At 53.0% G+C, this 21,746-nt stretch overlaps 2 protein-coding genes across 3 annotated transcripts in view; one reads left to right on the forward strand and one right to left on the reverse strand.

Annotated features, from left to right (window-relative positions):
* Positions 1 to 671: 671 nt before the first annotated feature.
* LHFPL4 (LHFPL tetraspan subfamily member 4) lies at positions 672 to 13,413 on the reverse strand. Its single transcript, XM_079317154.1, has 4 exons — positions 12,308 to 13,413; positions 2,955 to 3,191; positions 2,772 to 2,788; positions 672 to 2,467 (listed from the first exon to the last, which is right to left on the reverse strand). Exons 1-4 carry the CDS (start codon positions 12,711 to 12,713, stop codon positions 2,459 to 2,461), a joined length of 669 nt encoding a protein of 222 aa, XP_079173280.1. The 5' UTR covers positions 12,714 to 13,413; the 3' UTR covers positions 672 to 2,458.
* A 736-nt stretch (positions 13,414 to 14,149) lies between these two features.
* Positions 14,150 to 21,746, forward strand: part of MTMR14 (myotubularin related protein 14) — a 31,253-nt gene continuing 23,656 nt past the window's right edge. For both annotated transcript variants that reach the window (XM_079317110.1, XM_079317111.1), the window contains exons 1-6: positions 14,150 to 14,386; positions 14,462 to 14,607; positions 18,933 to 19,041; positions 20,051 to 20,126; positions 20,836 to 20,896; positions 21,447 to 21,569. In XM_079317110.1, the coding sequence (XP_079173236.1) occupies positions 14,165 to 14,386; positions 14,462 to 14,607; positions 18,933 to 19,041; positions 20,051 to 20,126; positions 20,836 to 20,896; positions 21,447 to 21,569 (737 nt within the window). In that variant the 5' untranslated portion in view covers positions 14,150 to 14,164. The remainder of the gene's footprint in view (positions 14,387 to 14,461; positions 14,608 to 18,932; positions 19,042 to 20,050; positions 20,127 to 20,835; positions 20,897 to 21,446; positions 21,570 to 21,746) is intronic.

Raw genomic sequence — 21,746 nt, forward strand, 5'->3', positions numbered from 1 at the left:
GAATGTTCCCCCTGACACTATGGGACAGCATCTGTCATTGTTCATTCTGTCCATTTGCATCCTCTAAGATGGCTCCATCTCCACTACTCTTTCCCTGAAAGTAACTGTGGGTAGCACCAACCTTGCTCTTCTCAGCCTCCTCTGCCATGTGCAGGGCTCACCTGGGCTGTGACTGTGTCCCACACCGAGGGAGCCAGACCTGGCCAGAGCTCTCTGCAAGTCCCAGAGCTCCCCATGCTGCCCTCACACAGCCTGGAATGCTCTCCCCACTCCTCTGCCAGAGCATGCTATTAGACTGACAGGCTGTGTAGTTTTCTTCCATCGAGACACTGGAATTTGATGAATTTCAGGAGGTTGCTATCAGGCTGTGTTAGTCAGTGAGCTGACAGACCACGCATCGTGCACTGTGGACAGGCAGAAGAAACTGGTTCAAAGGCTCCTAGGGATGAATGGGATCCCTGTCCCACCCCCTGCTTTGTCCTGAAGTGGGACAGACCCTTTCTCTGGGGAGTCCCTCTGACCAGAGCCCCTCTTTGTGTGCCAGGTGTGCTCCCCACCACAGCTCAAGACACTGACAGGGGCCTCTTGGGCCTCTAAGCTTACAGACCACCCCCTTTGGTGATGGCCAGGAAAAACCCATCCCAACCCACCCCACAACACAGGGCTCCAAGTTCGTCTGGTTTGAATTATATTTTTCAATAAGGTTTTGTGAAACACTGTATCAAACTTTGTACTAAAATACAGATATATTACAGCTACTGTATTCCTTTCTCCACTGATTTTCTTGGTTTGTTTTTCCAATTCAGCTGGCAACAGCACTCGCAAGCTGGCAAGACCCGGGTGCTGTGGGTTCCTGTTGACCTCGTTCTGGGGGGCAGCTGTCAGAGGGATGTGGGCACCGCTGGGCTCATGGCTGGCAGAGGGCACTGGCAGGAATGCTGGCACCCACTCCATCCCGGGTGGCTTTGGCTCCCAGATGGTGTTTTGGCACAGCTCCGTCCCCCACCGCCACCCCGCAGGGCCTCAGGGCAGCACTTACCTGCTCCAGCCAGCCCCTGGTGCCTGGTGCAGTGCTGGGTCCTGCAGAGCCCTTCACTGCCCCCAGCAGCCTCCACGCTCCACAGCCCCATCCCAGGACCCTGGTCCCACTCTGCTCCCTGCTCCCACTCGCCCTGCTCCCTGGCCTTGCCCAGTGCCTGGGTCCAGCCCTGCCAGGGCCCCCACAAAGCCCTTGGGGGCCCTGCCCTGGGCCCTGCAAGGAGCCCCAGCTGCTCGCACTGAGACACGGCCAGTGCCGAGGATTTTATTGCATTGCGAGGGCTGTGGTGACCCAAGCCCCTGTAGCCAGGGGAAGCTCACGCACACGCGCTGGTCTGGCCAGCAGAGGCACGGCCAGGCTGCAGCCGCCCTGCCGGGGTGTCGGCTCTCCGCTGCTGTGTGGCCGTGGAGGCCGCCGGACCCAGCCCCGCGCAGCGGCCACCGACTCCCCGCACGCCATCACCGCGGGCCAGCGAGGTACAGCCAGGAGGCCGGGTGGGTACAGGAGTGCTCGGGCACACCCGGCCATGCCGTGTGGCAGGGAAAGCCTTGCTGTCACCAGTGGAGATAAAGCACCGTATGGGGATGGGGAGGGAAGGCGTTTGGCAACAGCCCGCGGCCGGCTCGGGGAGGGGTCTCGGTGGAGGAATCTCCTGTGCCCGCCCGGGGGTTTTGCATGTTCAGCTGCTCCCACTTACCAGGGCTTACATTCAATGGCGGCGTGAGTCGGGGGTCCCACGGCCGGCAGCAGCAAGGCCCCTGCGCTCCCCGTGCTGAGGGGAGCCAGCAGCCTGCGGCCCCGGCCACGCACCAGGAAACACCGTGTCCTGGGCTGGACTGCCGGGGCCGGGGGCAGAGGGGGCTCGAGTCACTTTACCCTGTTTAGAGAATATGAATTTACATGTAAAAGTAGGGGTTGGGCCCCATCCCGGCCACCGAGTCCCCTGGCTGTGGAGACAGGATCACGGAGCTGTACAAAATGGGAGTGGGGAGGGGTCCGGGACCCGGAGCAGCCGGCACGGGGCGTCACTGGGTGCGCGTTCGGGTGGGAGGCAGCAGGTCAGGAGTCCTGGGGATGTAGAAATCTGTTAAAAACTCCAAGACTGTTTTTTCCTTGAAACAAAACCGCAGCTGGATTCTGTTCTTGAACAAAGCGGGTTCGAGGCATCCTCCCCCGGCGGCGGCCCGCAGGCAGCGGTGGGTACGGAGCTGGCAGGGGGCGTGGGATGGTGGTGCCGGCGTGGACATGGAGGTGGCCGTGGATGCGGCGGGCGGCTGGCGCATCCCTGGCACGGGCGCCGGGGCCCGGAGGGCGGCGCGGGACGCTGTGTGGCCGCTGGCAGCAGATGAAGGGCGGGACAGGGAGGGAGCGCCCAGGCTGCCGGCCATGGGAAGAGGGTCCTGCTGCGGACGGTCGGCCTTATATCCTCTGCGGGGAAAGCACAGCAGGTTGGGGATGATCTTGGGCAGGTCTTACTGCACCACCATGCTACTTGCATATGCCAGGCATATGCCTGTCCCCATCCCTGCCACCCTGTCTCTGCTGCCTCCCTTTCCCATTGCCCCCAACCCTGCTATCCTCCCATCCCATCCCATCCCATCCCATCCCATCCCATCCCATCCCATCCCATCCCATCCCATCCCATCCCATCCCAGTCATGCAGACACCCAGCACAGTCACACCCAGACACCACAGAGGGACAGGGGACAGGACAGTGACACTCAAGGCTTACCGCAGTGCCAACAAAATCTGTGGAAGCAGAAGAAAGAGAGGTCAGGCAGGGCAGAGACTCAGCAGCTCCTTCCCACCCTGCTCAGCCTGGCCTGCAGGCCCACAGGACCCTTGCCAGACTGCCAGAGGGGCCAAGCCCCCCCAGCTGTTACCACCCAGGATCCCCCAGTAGCACGGTGCTCACCTTTGCTCTCTGTCTTGAGCTCCTCGTGCAGCAGGTCGTTCTGCCGGTTGCCGAGAACAAAGGCCAGGAAGGAGAGGATGAGGGCGTTGAGGATGCCAATGATGGCCAGGATGTAAGCCCAGCGCACGGAGCAGTCGCCCAGGGAGTACTTGCCTGTCTTCTCCCCACACATGTCCCGTATGGTCTCTGCATCCCAGCCATCAGGAAAGATCATGCAGCCCAGCACCAGGCAGAGCGCTGCAAGAGGGAGAGGAGGGTGAAGAATCAGAGACAATGGAGTGGCAGTGCTGGGCACTCAGCCCCCAGTCAGTACATGAGTGCAGCCCATGTCTGGCACAAGAGCCCACCTTGGCCCCACAATAGCCGGGCAATGTAGCAGGTGACAGCCACCACTGCCTCAGGAGCTCCAGGGACTGCATTTTTGGCTGTCCCAAATCTGGCCCATGCACAAATAGGGACTTCAGGCTTTTGGTTTCTACCAGAATCAGCCAGTTGGCCACAGGCTTTCCTCATCACCACAAACTCCCTACATGTGGGCAGGTGCTACCGGTGCACAGCAGGAAGGGATGCTGCCTGTGGAAAGAACTGGCATCCCCAGGAGCCCCCACACGTGACCACCACAGCAGCACTCCCAGAGGGGTCACCTTCCCAGCAAGCCTCCACCCAGCACACTGTGCTGAGCAAGGAGACATCAAGGAACACAGGGGTGGAAATGCCAAGACAAAGCCTGACTGTCAAGGTAAGGAGGTGATTTTTTCTGACTACAGCAAGTACAAAAGCTCCTCACCCCATATCACCTGGAAAGGCTAAAAATAGTAATGATATGCGATGCCCTGCAGGTACTTTTGCTCTGAGTTAAGGAAGAACCAAGAGGCTTGTGCTCACACCAGTAAGAAGTTATCTCTCATCCCTTACAGCAAACACCCTGCAGGCTGGCAGTTGGCAGTCTGAGGTGAGCTTTCTGGGTGCTGGCATGTGTTTTGAACTGTTCTCTGTGGGGAAAGGAAATCCCAGGAGGAGGGAAGTGCCTGTAGGGCATCACACCAAGAGAAGGTACAGCCCTTGAATCACAAAGAGCTGCACCAGGAAAGGTTAGGGACGCTGTCATGCAGCAGCTGCTGCCTCATCTCTGATTCCTCCATCCATATAGCAAACCTCCCTGGGAAAAGTGTATTTGTGGACAGTGGCAAGCCTTGCATGCTGATTACTGCAATGCACAGCCCTGGTGCCACCACAGCACCACATGGCTGCACAGAGCAAAGCTGGTGTCTCCAGCACATCGTCACCAGGGACTCCCAGCCAAGCACAGCCTGTCTGGGGGAGCTCCCTTCTCACTGGGACTGGGCCAATCCAAAACCATCCTTCTGCAAGGAAACATGAACAGCACCAATGCCATGCACTGCATGGCAAATGGTGAGGAGCAGCCTGACCTGCTGCTGACCTGGGCACCTTGGAATAGGATGGCATTTATTCAGCTGAGAGCCTGAATTAAAGAGGATCAGGTGCAGCAGACCTGTGCCAGGGACTATTCCTGTGAAAGCAGAGATGCTAAGAGGATTTAAGCATGCTCTGAGCTCCCAGTGCAGTGCAGCTGTGAAACAAGCTAAGGTGTTCTGTGGCAATCCCCAGCAAAGGGGTACTGCTCAGGCTGGCACTACCCAGCCTGGAAATGGGCATGATTGTAGGAGATCTGCTGAAATCACTGAGGAGGAGAAAAGGACCACAGGTACACCATGATGCTGGGGGAAAACACAAAAAGCAGCAGCTCCAGATGCCTGGGTGGGCAGCAGGCTCTGCAACAGCCACTCTGGGCCCAAAGTCCTTGGACTCTTCAGGCTTATGTCCTCTGCATTTCTGAGCTATTATTCGGGGTCCAGGTGGGTCCAGCTGCCCAGGTAAAGCAGAAACTTGAAAACATCACAAGTGTGAGGGTCTCCCAGGACATCTGCATGCCCTAAACATGGCAGGACAGGCAGCAATGCATGAGGCAGTGGATTAACATGCTAGAAGCCACAGTACTCATGGAGGACATGTGAGACAGAGTTTAAGGCAAAAGTAAGGTGCCTCAAAAAGGTATGGGAGACACTGATGCAGTGGGTTGTCACAGCACAGTCACAGGGGACAGGCAGGGATGGCCACTGCCAGGACATTGCCTGGCTCCAGCCTGTGTCTGCTTGTTCTGATCCCTCTCGTCCCTGTGTGCCTGCTCTGTACTGCACCAGGGCAAAGATGATGCCTTAAGTTCTGAGTTTTCTGTTCTGCTTGGGTGTGCTTTTCCATTGTGTTTAGGGTGATGAAGACAAAATAGTCCAATTTCAGCTATTGACTCAAGTACAGTTTATTCAAACTCCAGGCCCTAAGCATAAACAATGTAAAAAGAGGAGGGCAGGCCAGCAAGCAGGCAAGGAGGATGAAACCTTACAATTTGAGACTATTAATTGGATGGTTGACTCCTGTATGAAAATAGACTGAAGTCTATAAGGATGTGAGATCACGTGACCAAGCCCTCTTTTCTTCCATCTTGGAGCCATCCAGGCAGGGCAGGGGCCACACTGTGGCACTGGTACTGCCAGGGTGTAGCCTTTGAAGACCTACAATAAATACCCATTTTATTCCACTTAACTCTGTAGTCTCTGTTCCAGCTTCTCAAGGCATCAAAGAGACTCTGTGTCCTGTCCCACCAAGCATCTGCAGATCTCTGCCCAAGCCCCCACAGCCCATTTGACAGAATTAAACAACAAATGTACTGCTGGGCAGAGGCATGTGCCCAAGTCACCACACATACCCAAATGCCTCTGCCTGAGGGTGACAGGCTCTTCCCAGAAACCCCTCACTACTCCACAGCTCCCTGGGAAGGGGCTGAGCTAGGGCTGTGCTACTGAAGGCAGGTCCTTTTCTGGTGAAGTGCAGCTCAGTGCTCTCCTCTTCCCACCTGTCCTACACATTGCCAGCAGCAAGCTGAGTCCTCTGCTCTGTCACAAGCAATTCCTTTTCCTGCACATCCCCAGGCCACCCAGTGTCCTGGAAACACCTTTCCGTGCCTGGAGCAAGGAGTGACTTTGAATAGCAGAGCAAGAACAAGGAGGGGATCCCCACACAGTCCAGAGGCCTCAGCATTGCTCTCTCCAACAGGTCTGAGGGATGTGGGGTCAGAGCTCTGCCTGCTCTGCCCATAGAACTGTTCTGCCAGCACCTATCTCCAAATGCCACAAGACCCCTTGCAGACCTTCAGGAAAACCTTGGGTTTTGTTTAAAGTAGCCTATCTCTATGCATTGCAAACACAAGAAAAGCACCAGGTAATGACTCCCATGAAGAGTCACTATGAAAGAGGAAAAAGTAACCTAAATACTTGTCCATTTTGCTTTTAATTCCTGTTTTTCTGAGGGGGTGGTGTCAGTCTTCACTATCAGTGGTACCAAGAATGGCTGGCTGGTCTGTCACACCCCATAGCTGCCATCCTTCCCCTAGGCCCCAGGCTCCAACTCCATCTTCTAGAGTTTTCCCAGTTGTAAAGACAGTTTTAGAGCAGGGATTTCAGTGAGCACAGGGACAGGTGTATGCACAGGGAGGATGATCCTGCTGAGGCTGGGGCTCTGGCATTTCTTGGCTTAGTTTTACAGCTGGTTCATGGCTTCTCACTCCTCAGTGCTCCCTTGTCAAGGTCCATTGGAAACAACATGGGTATCTCAAGGGCTTTTGATATCCTCACAAAAGAAATTAATCAAAGGGAATGCAATGTTATGACTCAGGCTGCAACACTGGAGTGAGATTTGAGCAGAAAGAGGAGGCTCCTCCTGGCAAGATAACATACCCTGGTACAAGGTGCATTTAGCTAATTTGGAGTGTCTGAGTAACCCCCATGTTTGCTGAGTATCATTGCCCTTGTCCTGAGCAGCTGTGTCTGCATGATTAAAATCGGATTTTTTAAATTACTTTTTCTGTCTAGTTTAGTCTGCAGGTGTGAATGAAAACTGGCTTTTACTGCTTCTGCCTGCCATGGAAGGAGCTCAGGACATGCCCAGCAGCTGTGACCTCCCCCAGAGCACCACATCACCACAGAACACACAAACGGGAAGATGTGGGGTAATGGGAGAAAACCAGCAATCACTGAGTCCAAAAAGGGCTTTTAAAACCTGTCGTGGGGACAGCACATCCAAAAACCCCGGGAAACAGAGGCTGGGCTGTGCTGCTGGGGTCTAGAGTGGCTGCTTCTCACCAGAAAACCTCCTGAGAGCTGAGCACCAAAAGGAAAGGGGAAAAACACAGTCCCCGTTCCTCCCCCTAAAAACTGAAATCCCTCAAAGATAAATCAACGCTAAGAGCAGCGTGCTCAGGACGGCGAGCACCGGCCATTTACACAGACACGAGCTCCCTTACGGCGTTTTGCTCCACAGGCGCTTTCTGTGCCAAAAAATCAGCGGGATTCAGAATAGAGTTATGAGTTTGTATGAATCAGAACTGACAGTTACTTTATCTGGAACAACAGTTAAGGGATGTAAGCTCCAGGACACGAGCTCAGCCCCTCCCCGCGAGTACACAGGCACATTAACAGCCGCGACGGGAGGGCTGCGCTGCCGTGCCAGCCCCGCGGCTGCTGCTGCTGCTGCTGCTGCTGCTGCTGCTGCTGCTGCTGCTGCTGCTGCTGCTGCTGCTGCTGCTGCTGCTGCTGCTGCTGCGGAGCTCACAGCCCTGCACGGATGCCAGGGATGGGCTGCAGCCCGGCTCATGGCCCCTCTGCAACACCGGAGAAGGGCAAGAAGGAGGGAATCTTCAGGAAAGCTTTTTTTGGGGTTCAGAAGACAGTAATTTAGCTGGAGGGGTTTTGCAGTGGTGGTTTTTTTTTGATGCAAGGTCAGCAGGTGGAAAGTGGTTCGTATACAGGTAATATTTCTCCCTTTGACAGTGACAGAAAGGGCTTTAGGATAAACTGCAGAGTCACAGAATAGTTAAAGCTATAAAGGGGACCTCCTTAATAGGGACCTCTGGAGATCATTTATTCCAACCCTCTTGCCAAGGCTCACCTAGAGCAGGTGATAGAGGAACATGTCCAGATGGGTTTTGAATGAGTCCAGAGACTCCACAACTGCTGCTCCCTGGGCAGCCTCATGCTCAGCAGCTTCCCAGTTACACTCCAAGCCGGTTTGTAGCAGTGGTATCTGCCTCATATTTTTTCATTAAGAATTTCAACTAATGACTTTTATATCCATGAAAACAATACTTTTAAACTTCAAAGTCTCTGAAAGGACTTGGGTCCACAGCAAGTCACAGACAGGAAGATGAGCCTGTCCTGATGTGGTTCAGCAGAGCTACTGCATTGCTACCAGAACCAGGGAGGGTTTTGGGACTGTTGTGCTCACTCAGGCCAGATCTTGCTTTCCCTTAGGGCTGAGGCCACAGCACCACACATCTCCACCCATGCTCAGCCCAGCAGCTGGCAACAATTCCCTCACTACTCCTCTCCACGGATATGCCAAAACTGTGCCATGCAAGGAGTCCCCACTCACAGAGGCAAACACAGCTGAAGTGCAGAAGATGAAGCCCTGCTTAGGGACCTGCCTCTGCTCCCAGGCCTTGGAAGGGCCCATCCAAGAGTGAGTGTAGCTCTGAAGGCAGTCTCCTGAAGGAGAAAAGAGCTCAGACGGATATGCATCACCACATTCTCCATCAGGCAAGGTGGCTGGACATGGCACGATCAATGGCAAAATGCCACAAAGCCCAGCACTAAGGCCAAGAGCAAAGTCCCAGGTGGGAAGGCACCCCATGTGTTGTGTATCCCTAATGGAGGAAGTGTGAAGGTCTCACCACACTGACTGCGGGATCTGGAGCACAGGGAAACACCTTAAAAGTGGCCAGTCAATTCCTCCATGCAAGCAGGATGGTGTGCTCAGCTAGCTGCCTCTTTTGACCCTCAACAGACTCTAATTACAAAACCAAAGACCCTCTGGAAACAACCCTGGACCTGCTTGGGGTAATCATCCTGATGAGAGGCACATGGATGGAGGGTCACACACAGGTGGCTGGGCTGACTTGCAAGGGCATTAACCCTGGGCACCAGGACAACTTTGTTCACAGCTCAGAGTTATCTCACAGGGTGACTGTGTCTTATGCTAGAGCAGAGTACTGGAGAATCAGAGGAAATACTCAGGCTCCTGGGTGGCCTGGTGGTGTATTCCTATGCTCTGATTTCCTGCAGATGAATCCCAAGGGGGATCACCCTCACAGCCCTCACATGGAACTTTCTGAAGGTAAGTGCTCCTCCAATATTGTGGAGTACTGGGGTGGCATCAGGTGCTCTCAGTCATACAGTTGTTGATGTGCTCATGTACTAGCCCCCTTAAGGGCCCGTCTCTGGTTTTATAACAGAAGGATTTAGCAAAATCTCCAGTTTTGCGTTACTGGGATTTTGAACAGGGCAGATGGCCACATTTCTATTTGTGATAAAGCAGAGTCTTTCCTGTTAATTAGATCCAGTTTCCTCCTAGGGAGGCAGTGGCTTTTGAGCTGGAGCTTTCTGTCAAGCTCTAATTAAACTCTGCCTTGATTGTTGTCCACTAATTAGACATCGATGATTTAAAGTCAGTTGTTTTTTAGGTTTTTTTTTAAAGAGATCCTGAATTCCTCATCCCCTCCCCTATATTGCTTGTTTTTTCATTTGTTTTTTCTCCTCTGAAGAGCCCATCCATGTCCACAATCAGCAGCCCTTTACTCTGCAGTGGCTATCCCACAGGGATGGGGTGGAGACACCTCTGCCCCATCTCTCTGCCCATCACTTGTCTTTCACCAGTGAGACCAAGAGACTTTGGGCCCCACAGTTGCTTCTGCCATAGTAGTGCAAGTCCTTCTTCAGCTAAACCCTTACTGAGGCAGGAGGAATGTCATTTCCTTCTCTGCTCCTCCAAGCTCTCTGTTCTGGCAGAATCCACCAACCTCCCAGCCAGGTGAATCTCTGAAGTTTGCCATCATGATGTGGGAGAACCTGCACCAGGCTGTGTCCCAGCTCTACCCATAAGATCTGGCCTGTGCTATTCTCTCCATAGGTCATGGCAGCTCCTCCTCCATGACAAGGTAACACAGCCACCTGTAGCTGTCACAGATGTGCCCAGGGAAGTTCAGCCCTGCCTGACCCCTGCCAGACAAGACTCTTGCTGGGACACACCACACCACCACCTCTGCATCCAGGCCCTCTCTGACAGGAACATCAGCCTGTCCTACAGGACAGCAGCTCTCTCATGCTGTTGTCTCAGGGCAGGATGGAGGGCCAGTCTCTATTAATGCTGCCTTGGACTTTCCCTGACAGAGAAGCCAGGCTGCTCTGGGAGAGCTTCAAGCCAGCCTGGGCTGGCTGGGGCCTCTGGCCCCACTGAGCTGACCACGAGGGTTCTTACAAGAGCAGTTGTCAGCAACACATGTAAATACAAGGTGCAAATTACAATTACAAGGACAAACCTCAAGGCAAGGTGAAGGATACCCAGAGACAGCAACAGCAAAGTGCTGTCATGGCCACTCAAACCTGAGCCAGGACAGGACAGGAGGCACTGGGTAGAAGAGCCAGGGCTGCCTCCAGTGCAGTGCCCTCTGCCACACAGCTCCCTGTGCAGCAGTAGCAGCTGGGCACTCCAAGCCACTTGATTAAGCTGCTGACAATCAGTAGGATTTGGGCTCTGAGCTTGCTTTAAACTGATAAATCTTCAGAACGGGGAAAATTAAAGATGAGGGAATTTCATGATAAGCCAAGGCAGCTCCAGGTCTGGCTGTGGTCCTGATCTGGGTGAGGGGAGGTCAGGCTTTCCAGCCCAAACCAGGGAAAGAGCTGGGCCAGCTGAAAGGTCCTCACACGGAGGGGGGGAGTATCCTTCCACATCAAGGACTGGGGCCCTTCTCACAGAGGGGATGAACAGAGTCCTTTCATTAGGAATCAGGGGCACTGTAGATCCTTCCAGTGGAAACTCCAGGTCTATTCACACTTAATATGCAGTGGAGAGTAAGTGTTTGTCCACACCTAGTAAAACTGGGTAGAGAAGGAAGTGAAGTGTCTTGCTACCAGTGGAAGCTCAACATCATTCCTCAGGATCTTTCTCCCAGAAGGACAGACCCTGTGTGAGGACACCCTGAAAGTCTGTGCATAAGGGGATACTTGGGATCCTTATCAATATAGGCATCAGGTCCCCTTCTTGGGAAAGGTTTGGGTTACTGTACAGTGTCACTTGGAGGAGTGAGTCTGTCAGGGTCTTGGGTATATCTAGAGTGGGGTTTCACTTGTGGTTGGAGCTAAGAAGGATCTATAGGCAGGGTCACTTCTTGGGGGTTAATTACTGGCCTTGAGTGGTCATGTCTGGGGAGTCATCAAGGTAAATGTATGGTATTCCTCCATGGGAAGCACTGGACAGAGCTGGGAGAGGCCTTTCACAATGCAGAAGAGAGGGGGCCTGGGTACAATATCTCTTCAAGGGGGAGCTGAAGAGTGCTTTTAGAGGGATGAGGGATCCATGCATGGGCTACTTCTAGTGGTGAGGGTCCCTGTGGGAGCTCAGTGTTCCCCTAAAGTATCTCTTGGGGACAACGCCATATCTCTGGGGTTGACAGGGAGGCTAGTCCCTGATGTGAAATGTGCTGGGGTGTCTGAATCTCCAGGGATTCAGGGGATTGATCCAGTGTGTCCTTGGCCACCTTGCACTTGTAGGGTGTCCCAATGCTGGTTCTTGACTGGGGTGTACTGAGGTGCCCCAAGGTGGGTCCCTAGCCCAGGATGTCTTGAGGTGCACCAGACTGTCCAGACGTCCCAGGGTCGGTGCCTGAGGTGGGTCCCTGATCCAGCTCTCTGTCTGTGTCCCAGAGAGCCAGCACCTGTTTGTTGTGCTCTGTCAGTGCCAGTGTCTGGTCTGCTTGTCCCAGGAAGTCCTGGAATGTCCTAGGGCCAGCTCCTGGCTGGGATGCCCTATGGGTGCACAGCACCTGTACCCAGCCCAACTTTCCTGAGCAGCCCTTGTGTTCCTTGTAGCCAGGGGATACCACGGAGCCCTTGGTGCCAGTGTTCCAAACTGATGCCCATTCCTGCTAATCTGTCAGCACCAGCACTTGGCCTGGGTGTCCCAAGAAACCGTGGGGCTGGATCCTGGAACCACGGCCCCGCAGTGTTTGGACTCAGCCCAGCTTCCCTGAGCAACCTTGGTGTTCCCTGTAGCCAGGGACTCCCCTACCACTGCCGGGGGCTCCCGGGGTGCCGCACGCCCAGCGCTGTCCGCATTCTCCCCACCCGTCCCCCGCCGCCAGGCCCGGGCAGGCCGGTGTTCCCGGTGCCGGTGTTCCCGGTGCCGGTGTTCCCGGTGCCGGTGTTCCCGGTGCCGGTGTGTACCTGCCAGCAGCTGCATCCAGGCGCAGATCTTGTAGACGGTGGCGGTGTTGCAGAAGAAGAACAGGGCGAAGCAGGTGATGCAGCCCAGCGTCAGCACCATGGAGAGCAGCACGAAGAACGCGGCCGCCTGGAAGGCGCCCGAGGGGATGGTGCTGAAGTCGGTGAAGGAGCCGCGGCACGACAGCTCCCGGCCCGCCAGCCCGCTGCCCACGCAGTAGTGGAACAGCCCGAAGTACCCGGGCTTGGGCGTGTTAACGCTGTCGCCCACCCAGTAGGGCTGGATGAAGACCACCACGTTGATGATGGCGAAGCAGATGGTGAAGATGGCCCAGAGCACGCCGATGGCGCGCGAGTTCCGCACGTAGTTGTCATGGTACAGCTTGGAGGCTTCCTGCGAGGGCAGCATCCTGCCGACCGCCGCTGCCGGAGGGCGGGAGGGGCCGGGGCGGCGGGGAGCCCGCCCGGGGTCGGCGGGGCGGGGGGGCCGCGGCCTAAGAGCGCCCGCGGGCTGCCGGGCCCTGCGACACCCGCGCCGCCATCTTGGCTGCCGCCTCTGCGCCCCGCGCGCTCCCGCCGCGCGCGCGCGGCCGTGCGCCCCCCCGCCACTGCGGAGCCGAGCCCAGTCCAGTCCCGTCCAGCCCAGCCCAGCCGAGCCCGAGCCGAACCGAGACCCTCCGAGCCCGCCGGGCGCGCCCCCCGGGCATCGGACCGCTCCGCCACCTTCGGCTGCGCTTCCCTCGGGTTCGGCCGGGCTGGGATCACCTTGCGAGGGGCTCGTCTCGGTTCGGCTCGGATCCACTTGACTTGGCTCGCGTCGGGCCCATTCCTCTTCCCCGGCCCGGCAGAACCGACCCCGCCGGAGGCAGCGCCGGGGCGCGGCTCCGCGCGGGTGCCTTTGGCCGGAGTGCGCCCGCAGGGAGAGCGTCCATCCTCCCGCACCCTTCACGAGCCCGGGGCAGGCCGGCGTCGCCCCCCGGCCGGGCAGCAGCCTTTCCGCACCCTCTTGGCGGGGACGGAGCAAGTAAGTTGCCGCCACTGTAGCTGCGCCTGCCCTGGGGCGGCAGGAGTCTAGCCAAAACCTCTGACAGAGCGAGGACAAGTACACAGCTGTGCCCGGTCAGATGTGGTGACAGGGCTGGGGTGCACAGGCTAGGTGTGGTGGATGACTGGGCTGGGGTAAGCGGCTGTGCCAGTAGTGTCACACAGGCTTTCAGTGTCACTTGTATGGCGGCAGGTGCCCTTGCGAGATCCCGCCACCGCCCCGTCAGCCCCGCACCGGTCCCAAACCCAGCAGGGACCAGACCATGTCGGGGCAGTTTCATTCTCAGGCAGCGAGATGCACCGCGTCAGCTGCAGCTGAACTCGGCTGTCATTAAATGCTTGTGAAGATTCATAGCTGATTTGCAAATTAGACAAATGCAGATGAAAAACACAGCGTGCTCCCCTGCAAGAGCCAAGGAGCAGTGTGCCTCCGGCGGGGAAGGCAGTGCCCGTCACCCTCGGCACGCACAGCCCGAGCTGGCTCCGTGACACCGCCCGGGCACAAGAGCCACTGCCGCCCTGAGTCACGTTCCGGGCAGCGCCATCGCCACGGGCTCAGTGCGTGCGACCACACTCCGAGGGGCTTCTTTAATTAAAACGCTCCTTGGGACTCTTTCTTTAGGGCAGCGCCCTGGGCACAGCGGGCAGTGCCACGGCCGGACCCACTCGGCGAGGCCTGACAGCGTCTCTCTGCAGGTCCAAAGGCGGGGCCGGAGCAGAGCGCGGTACCCCCGGGGCACAGCCCGGTACTCCGGAGCAGAGCCCGGTACCCCCGGAGCGAGGCTCGGTAGCCGGGGCGGAGCGCGGCGCGCCCCGATGACGCCGCGAGCGGGCGGAAGGGGCGCGTCGCGGGCGGGCGGAAGCGGCGGGCGGGACGATGGGCCCGAGGCGGCGGTGAGCGGCGCGGGCATGGCGGCGGCGGCGGCCCGCGGCTGCCCCCCGGCGGGCTCCGGGGACCGCGCCCTGGCCGAGCTGCTCCTGGAGTTCTCCCGGGCACAGTACCGCGCCAAGGACGGCGGTGGAGCCGCCGCTGCCAAGGTGAGGGCGCGGGGGCTCGGGGGACGCGGGGAACGGGCAGCGGCGCGGCGGGCATTGAGCGGTGGCTCTGCGCAGGTGGAGCGGATCGAGCGGCGGTGCCTGGAGCTCTTCGGCCGCGATTATCGCTACAGCGTGATCCCCAACGTGCACGGCGAGATCTGCGCTCACTACCCGCGGCACATCGTCCTCCTGGAGCGCGACGCCGGCGCCGGCCGTGACTCGTAAGGCCCCCGGTTCCCGTGTCCCGTCCCGTGCTGCTGGCGCCCGGCGGAGTTGCTGTCCCGGGGAGCTCCCGCTCCTGGCGCTCCGGGCTCCCGCCGGCCGGGGAAGCCCTGCGGGCTGCTCTGCGCTAATTATAGCCGCTGGTGTCAGCCGCTCCCGGGACTCCCCTGGCTGCCTGCTGGGGCTGCCGAGCTCCCGTGGGGCTCCTTCAGGGCTCTTGGGCCGCCTTGTGAACGCTGCCAAGCTGAGCCTCGAGGCAGACACTCCTCGAGGAGTGTGAAGGAGACGAGGGTGCTCCGGGGCAGCACCAGCTCCGCTGCATGTGGCCCTGGAGCAAACCTGAGCACAGCATAGCTTCCTGGTGATTGTTGTGTTGCAGCTTGCCCGAAGGCTCAGGCTTGGGAGCAAGCCTCCCTGTCTTGGTGAAGTCCCTGTGGTCTTGCAGCAAGGCCTCTGATGTGGGAAATTCTAGTGTGTAAATCATCTTGAGGTGGGGGGGGGTCTGTTAGGGGCTAGGCAGACAAGACAGTCTAGACAGATATTTCTGTCATTCCAGGTTATTTCGTCTCTTCCCCACCATGGTGAATGGGTCAGTGGGTGCTGAGGTTTAGTGAGCTAATGGGAAACGCTTGTTTAGTTTGGTGCACATCTGAGCCAACACATCTCTGGACTTTGACCCACAAGCTCAGGATCACGTTCATCTTGCTTCTGGCTGAGTATGAGCTGCTCATTCCAGCTCCAACCACAGCCTCTCATTTTTACTTTTTATTTCAACAAAACATGATGCAGTTTTGCAGTCTTGACTGTGTGTCCACGACAAGAGTAATGTGTTCAAAAAGGAGGATCAACAAGTCCTTCTCACATGTCCAGCTGCTTTGCCTGAGGAAGGAAAACCATCAGCTGCCGTGCTGGCACGTAGGCTGGGTGCTATAGGAGGGGGTCTTTGGAAACCAGCCTGACTGCCAGGTGGGAGAGTTTCTGCCTAACAGTTGGATGAGATTAGAAAATACTAAACCCCTTGTTGCAAAAAAAAGAGGAAACTGAAGTTTGAAGCTGTTAAATGTAACTAGGGGAAGCTTTAGAGAAGAGAAACTGAATGCTTCTGCTTTTCCTGGTCTTGCAAGAGGAAAGGATGCTTAATTTTTCTGACGAGTATTCAAAACAAGAGTACTTACACTTGGTGCTCCATTTTCTTCTGTGATCTTTGCAAGCCAGCAATGACAATTAACTGTATTTATACTGATTCTTGGCAAGTTTTTATTTATTGTCCCAAAGAGACTACACTCCATCATCACTCTCCTGGTTTCAGGGTAATCATTTTTGTAAAAGCCACCAAGTGATTTTGAGACAAATGCAGGTTTTAGTTTAATAATTTTACTCCTGTGCAATAATTATGAAATAGAGACCATTGCACGTCTTGTGTTACGGAAGGCAAGAATCTCTTCTCTTCCAGTGAGCAGGACACTCCATGTAGGACCAAGTCTCTGCTTCTTGTGGAACTACCAAATGGTTTGAGTTGGAAGGGACCTTAAAGATCATCCAGTTCTGACCTTCACTGCCATGGGCAGGGATAACTTCCACTAGATCGGGTTGCTGAGGACCCCATCCAACCTGGCCTTGAACACTTCTGTTTTTATCTTTGTAATGTTTTTAATCAGTTGGTAAGATCTACTTGAAGCTTCACATCTCCAAGAATACTGAGGTGCTTTGGAAGCAGTTTTCACATGTACAAACTCTTTGCTCATTTCTGCCAGTACAGCTGCTTCTGGCACTATGTGGGGAAACAAAAAAAATTATGTTTTTAACCCAGGTCAGTTCATTCTGTAGCTGGATGGCTTGGGGAACAAAGGACATTGCTTGATCAAAGTTTAGCTAACAGTACTCTGAAATCCATGCAGGTGCAGGAGGAATTCTGTGTGTTTTGAACCTTTTTCTGTAGATTTTACTCTTATTTACGCTGCATTTAATCACTAGTTCCTGTAAAGGCATTACACCTTTTCTTCAGAGCAGCTTCCCCCTTGCTACAGGAGTTTTGCTACAACTGTGTTTGTTTACCATGTTCATCTGTTGCATTTCTGGGGGTGGTTATTGAGATGAGAAGATCTGAGAGCCTTATTTGTAGCACAGCCATGCCTGATGGCAGAGCGGGTCTGTCCAGTGTGTGCAGGTTTCCCAAGGAGCAGGTGTGGTGTGCCTGGGACAGGGACTTATCCTTCCATGTCCCCAGTGGGGTGCTGGGCCCCCCACTCCATATCCTGGGTTCCTGCCAAGCTGCTCTGTCTCATTCCCAAGTGCTACAGAAACCTCTCCAGGGAAGAGCAGTGTGTGAAACCTGTTGTCTTGTCTCAGCTCCTGGAGCTGTCCTTATAATTTCTCATCCTTCAGGTGTTTAATTTTTGCTGATTCTCACCTTCTGGACTTGGAAGCAATGCCATGGAGCTATTTTGCTAACACTGCAATTAAATTCTCATTTCCCTCCATATTTGCTTTTGCAAAGGAAACGTAAAGGCAACTGGAGCTGAGTGCAGGATATGATATATCTCTCAATTGCATGCATTCATTTAAAAACAGCCCCACAACCAAATCTATGCATCAGAATCTTTTGAGTTTCAAAATAGTTTGGTGTTGGGAATTATACATGTAGCCATCTTTTCTCACACTTGCTCATATTTTCCTGCCTTTCCAATTAGCACCCTCATGTTCACCTTGTTTAAAGAAGATTACCTTGGGGTTTTGTTATTTAAATTCTGGTCTATGTCAAAGGTCTTTGGAGCTGGGCAGCAAAATAACTGTATATACAGGAAAACTTGAAAAAATTTCAACCACCACTATGAATTCTGAGAATCAGATCCTTCTTTAAAGGAAAAAAAAAAGAATTTGAAAGTCTTGTTTTCTGTTTCCCTGCGTCCACTGGTACCACCTTCTATAATATTTCCCATAAACAGATCATTTTAATAATAGATTAGTTTTTTTAATCTTTCCCAGAAGGGCAGCTGCTGGTACATTGCTCCACACTCTCAGTGATTCTGAAGTTTAGCAACTTTGGTTAACTTCCATTGTAAAGATATTAATTTGTTCTTAGGCCAGTGTTGTCCTTCACCTTTGAGTTCTCCTCCTCCCCTGTTGTACTCTCCTTCACTCTGATGCACATATTGCTGTGCATCTGCTCATCTTCATCTGCTCTGCCCATCAGACTGTGGTGGTTTTCTTGCAGAGTGTCCCTTGGCCATCCTGCTCATCTTCCTGTGCCTTTTCAGACAGGGATGGGTCACTAGAATCAGATGTTTTATCTCAGCTGAGAGCTTGTGCTCTGCATGGTAATGCTGGTACTTCTACATCTCTCTAGGGAATTTCCCATGATCTTATTTTTCCCCTTTTTCAGATTTACCATGTTGATAATGTATTAGCATCCAGAGATCAGGCAGTTCATCTGGCTGTTATATTGTGCTCCATTACTTGAAAGGGCTAACTGGAAATTCTTGTTAATCACCTCCAGGTACATTGCCATGTAGTTTTGTATGTTCAGACTTCACCTAGTTTCTAATATATCTGGATGCTTCTCCAATTCCAGCTCTAGTCCTCTGTGCATTGACAGTTTCTCCTGGAGGTCTCTGTAGTTCAGAAGTGAGTTTGGATTCCTGTCAAATGTGAGCTGATATTTGGACAAACTGGAGCAATTTTAACATGTTTCCAAAACGTCTCCCAGTATGAAACAATTTCATTTTAATTTTGACAAGAATACCAAACAAAATGTAGTTCTACAGATGCAGCTGACATTAATCTAAGTATTTTGCTCAACCCACTAGCTGGTTTAGTTGTTTAATTACCTGGCAACACAAAGGCTTGAGGATCACGAGGTGTTCAAGATTTGATTTTCTATTATATTTCTTTTTTTCTTGCAAAACTATCACTCTGATAGTGAATTCACTGTGATGGTAGTGTTGGGCTGCTTTTCAATGGAAAGGTGATAGGGAAGAAAACAGAACATTTATTTTTGTAGACACTATCTATCCTTCCTGAGTAATCCACATGTTAGTCTGTAGCAGACCCTACTGATGATGCTCATATTGCCAGTTCCTGATCGTGCTGTCACACACTTTCTTTTGATCTTTCAAAATAAAGAAAAGGAGTCAGACAAGTGTCCAAATGTGTTGTACAGCAGCAGAAGCAATTCTCAAGGAAGTATCTTCATGCTTACTAACTTACAAACAGAGCTGGCTTTTAGGCAATGGGATGGGATTGCAGCCCAGGGTGTCTGTGGTGGCTTTGCTGAAAGAAGTGTGAGAAGATGCTCTGTGTACTGACCTGAATCTCTTTCCACTAGGTGTGAGAGCAGTGTGCAGGTTGGCAAACTGCAGGACCTCATCAACAGGAGTAAGATGGCCAGGTGTAGAGGACGCTTTGTTTGCCCAGTCATTCTGTACAAGGGAAAGGTAAGGTTTCATGGGTTACCTGTCTCTGCTGAGAAAATGACCTTTCTCTCTGCCATTTGAATTGTGCAGGTCACTTGTCACTTTTCCAAATGGTGTAAAAATCTGTGCTTAGGTACAAGCAGGCAGCCTGTCGTAGCAGGTAGCATTTGTTGTCTAGGCTCTGTGAGTTGTCTGTGGGCACTTCAGGCTGTTCTCTCCCACCAAGTCATGAGCCTTGCACCAAAGAGCTAAATTTTTTTCTCCTGTTTATGTCCCTGCTGGATTCCTTAAGATATTTGGTGTTTCAGAGGGGAAAGATAATTATTGTCCCTGTTTGTCCCTTACTCTTCCCAGCAGCTCCCTTTGAGTAACTTTCCTTTCTCCAGAGAAGTTTTCTTTGTCTGCTCCCTCGGAAGGCAAGATTGCATAAATGGTCTTATGAATGTGTGGGTTTGTCTGCAAGGGGATCTGTAAGAAAGTGAAATTAGATTCATTTTTATGTGAATTACTTAAACTGTGTTGAAGTCCTGTAGGAATAGTCTAATTTAGAATTTAAGTAGCTTAATTCAGATTTCTTAGCTGAATTTAGAAATGAATAGCAAAATCATACCTGTGACAATTTTAATCTATCTGGACTGAAGCCATCGTGGGCTGCATCTGCTGACCTTTTTCTGCAGGAGTGAACTGCCCAGAGTTGTCTTGGGACCATCTATAATCTCATCCAGAGAAATGTGGAAATAAGGCTCAAGCAGGGTATTAACAGAGCATGTGTTGCTAACTTGGCAGGAACTGACTGTATTAATGCATTGGAGAACTGGAGATGAAAATATGATTTAAAACCTAGCTACAGATAAAGGCTCTTGGGAGTTTGCTGTGTTTGGAGAACTGAATCTGGACCAGGGTTGCAGGGCAGACAGCTGAGAGGTGGTCACTGTAGGTACCACCCCTTGCTGTGTAACTGACAGCAAATAGGCATGATAAGGGAAAGACTCCTGGAGCCTGTGTAATTAATAAAAAAATCTTCCTCCAGCATATTTGCAGATCAGCAACACTGGCTGGCTGGGGAGAGCTCTATGGGCGCACTGGATACAACTATATCTTCTCTGGTAAGTGATGAGCCATTTGTCACTGTCTGCATGGTAAGGCTGGTCAGTGCTGGCACAGAGACCTACACATGAGGCCAAGCTCTTTCCAAGACCAGTGAGAGCTCTAGCATGGGCTGCTTGTATCAAACTTAGCATAACAGGGCAAAGGCTGAAACCCTGTGCCCTTTTTCCCAGCACTGTGCTACAGTGCCACAGCTCATAAGAACCTCAGTGACAAAAGGACTTGAAGTGTGAGTTACAGGTAACATGTAGGCAAATAAAGGCATCCCAAAGGATTCAGGGTACCAATTCCCAAACATTGGGGATGGGAATAATGGAGCAAAGAGGATTAGAACTTGCTGTTTCTTGACTAATCATTGGGAATCAATGCTTCTAATGGTGAGATATACTGGACTCCAGGGAAAGCTCTTCAGGGGACTAGTGGGTGTCTAGTGTGGCAGCTGAAGCTTGGCTTAAAAAAGCACTGTATACTATTTTTGAGGTGTCCCCTGGCTGTCAGTCATGGTTTTGACCTGCCCAGGTACTTTGCAATGACAAGGAAGGAGTGGGCTACATTAGAAAACAAAACTTTCAGGAAGAGGAAATGTGGGGAAGCACACTTAAGTGCGAAGAGAAGGCACCAAACCATGACCCTTTTGTTTGTGTATCTTGTCAGATTGGGGAACAAGTTGGTTTACAAAAGCTTCAGTTCTCAATGCCTTTCTTGCAGGTGGTTCTGATGATGCTTGGGCAGATGCAGAAGACATTTCTGAGGAAGACTCTGCGCTTAGGTTTGTATGCATCATTGGGATGAGGAAAAGGGAATATGGACATAACCTGACTGGCTCAGCCACTCAGCTCTGCTCTTTTCTAGTTTGGGTTTTGGACATAGGCTTTAAACCCATCACCAGGCTCAGAGTCTTACTTTCCTTGCTTTTGGAAAAGAGCCTTCAGTATTGATGTCTGGCTGAATCTAGTGTAGCTGAAGTCTGCTAATCTATTGCCAGAGGGAAGGGCTAGAGACAGGAATATGAGAGCCATTAAAAAAGGTATTTGAAGGACAAGGCTGTGTTTACTGCATCAAAAAGTACATCTCCAGGCTGTAGAAATTGTGTTATGTGTTTGTTCCAAAACGGAGTGAGATGTGGGAAGGGAGCATGAGCACAAAGCTTGCAGTGTCAGTTTGCAGAGTCTGACTCAGACCTGTGGAGACAAGGCTTGTGCTGTGCTCCTTATGGCTAAAAGTGGTTCAGGGAAGAACTGTGGCTCAGCTGGGAAGAATCAGACTCTCAACTTGGTCAGTCTTCCATGCTCACCTTGTTGCCTTGTTCTGTCTTGCAGAAATGCAGATACTCAGCTGTTTGACAAGGTCAGAGGGCATGACATCAAACTGCTTCGATACCTGTCTGTCCGATACATCTGTGACCTGATGGTGGAAAACAAGAAGGTGAAATTTGGCTTGAAGTGAGTGTGTTCATTTGTTATTGTGTAGGCTTTGGTTTGCAGTGAGAGTAGCCCTTACATGGGAATTGCTGTCAGGTGTGCACTCAGCATCCTGGGAGCAGTCCCTGGAAGAATTCTACAGCAGGATAGGTTAGTTGATGTTGTAAAGAAAACCCCAGGGTATTAGGCCACAGAAAA

The sequence above is a fragment of the Erithacus rubecula genome (assembly GCF_903797595.1).
Source record: "Erithacus rubecula genome assembly, chromosome: 13".
Classification (NCBI taxonomy): domain Eukaryota; kingdom Metazoa; phylum Chordata; class Aves; order Passeriformes; family Muscicapidae; genus Erithacus; species Erithacus rubecula.

Coding starts and splice junctions, on each gene's coding strand:
- LHFPL4 (XM_079317154.1), bottom strand. CDS start 12,713: ATGCTGCCCTCGCAGGAAGCCTCCAAGCTGTACCATGACAACTACGTG. Junction 3,192..12,307: donor CTGGATGCAGCTGCTGGCAG/GTACACACCGGC, acceptor TCCCTCTTGCAG/CGCTCTGCCTGGTGCTGGGC.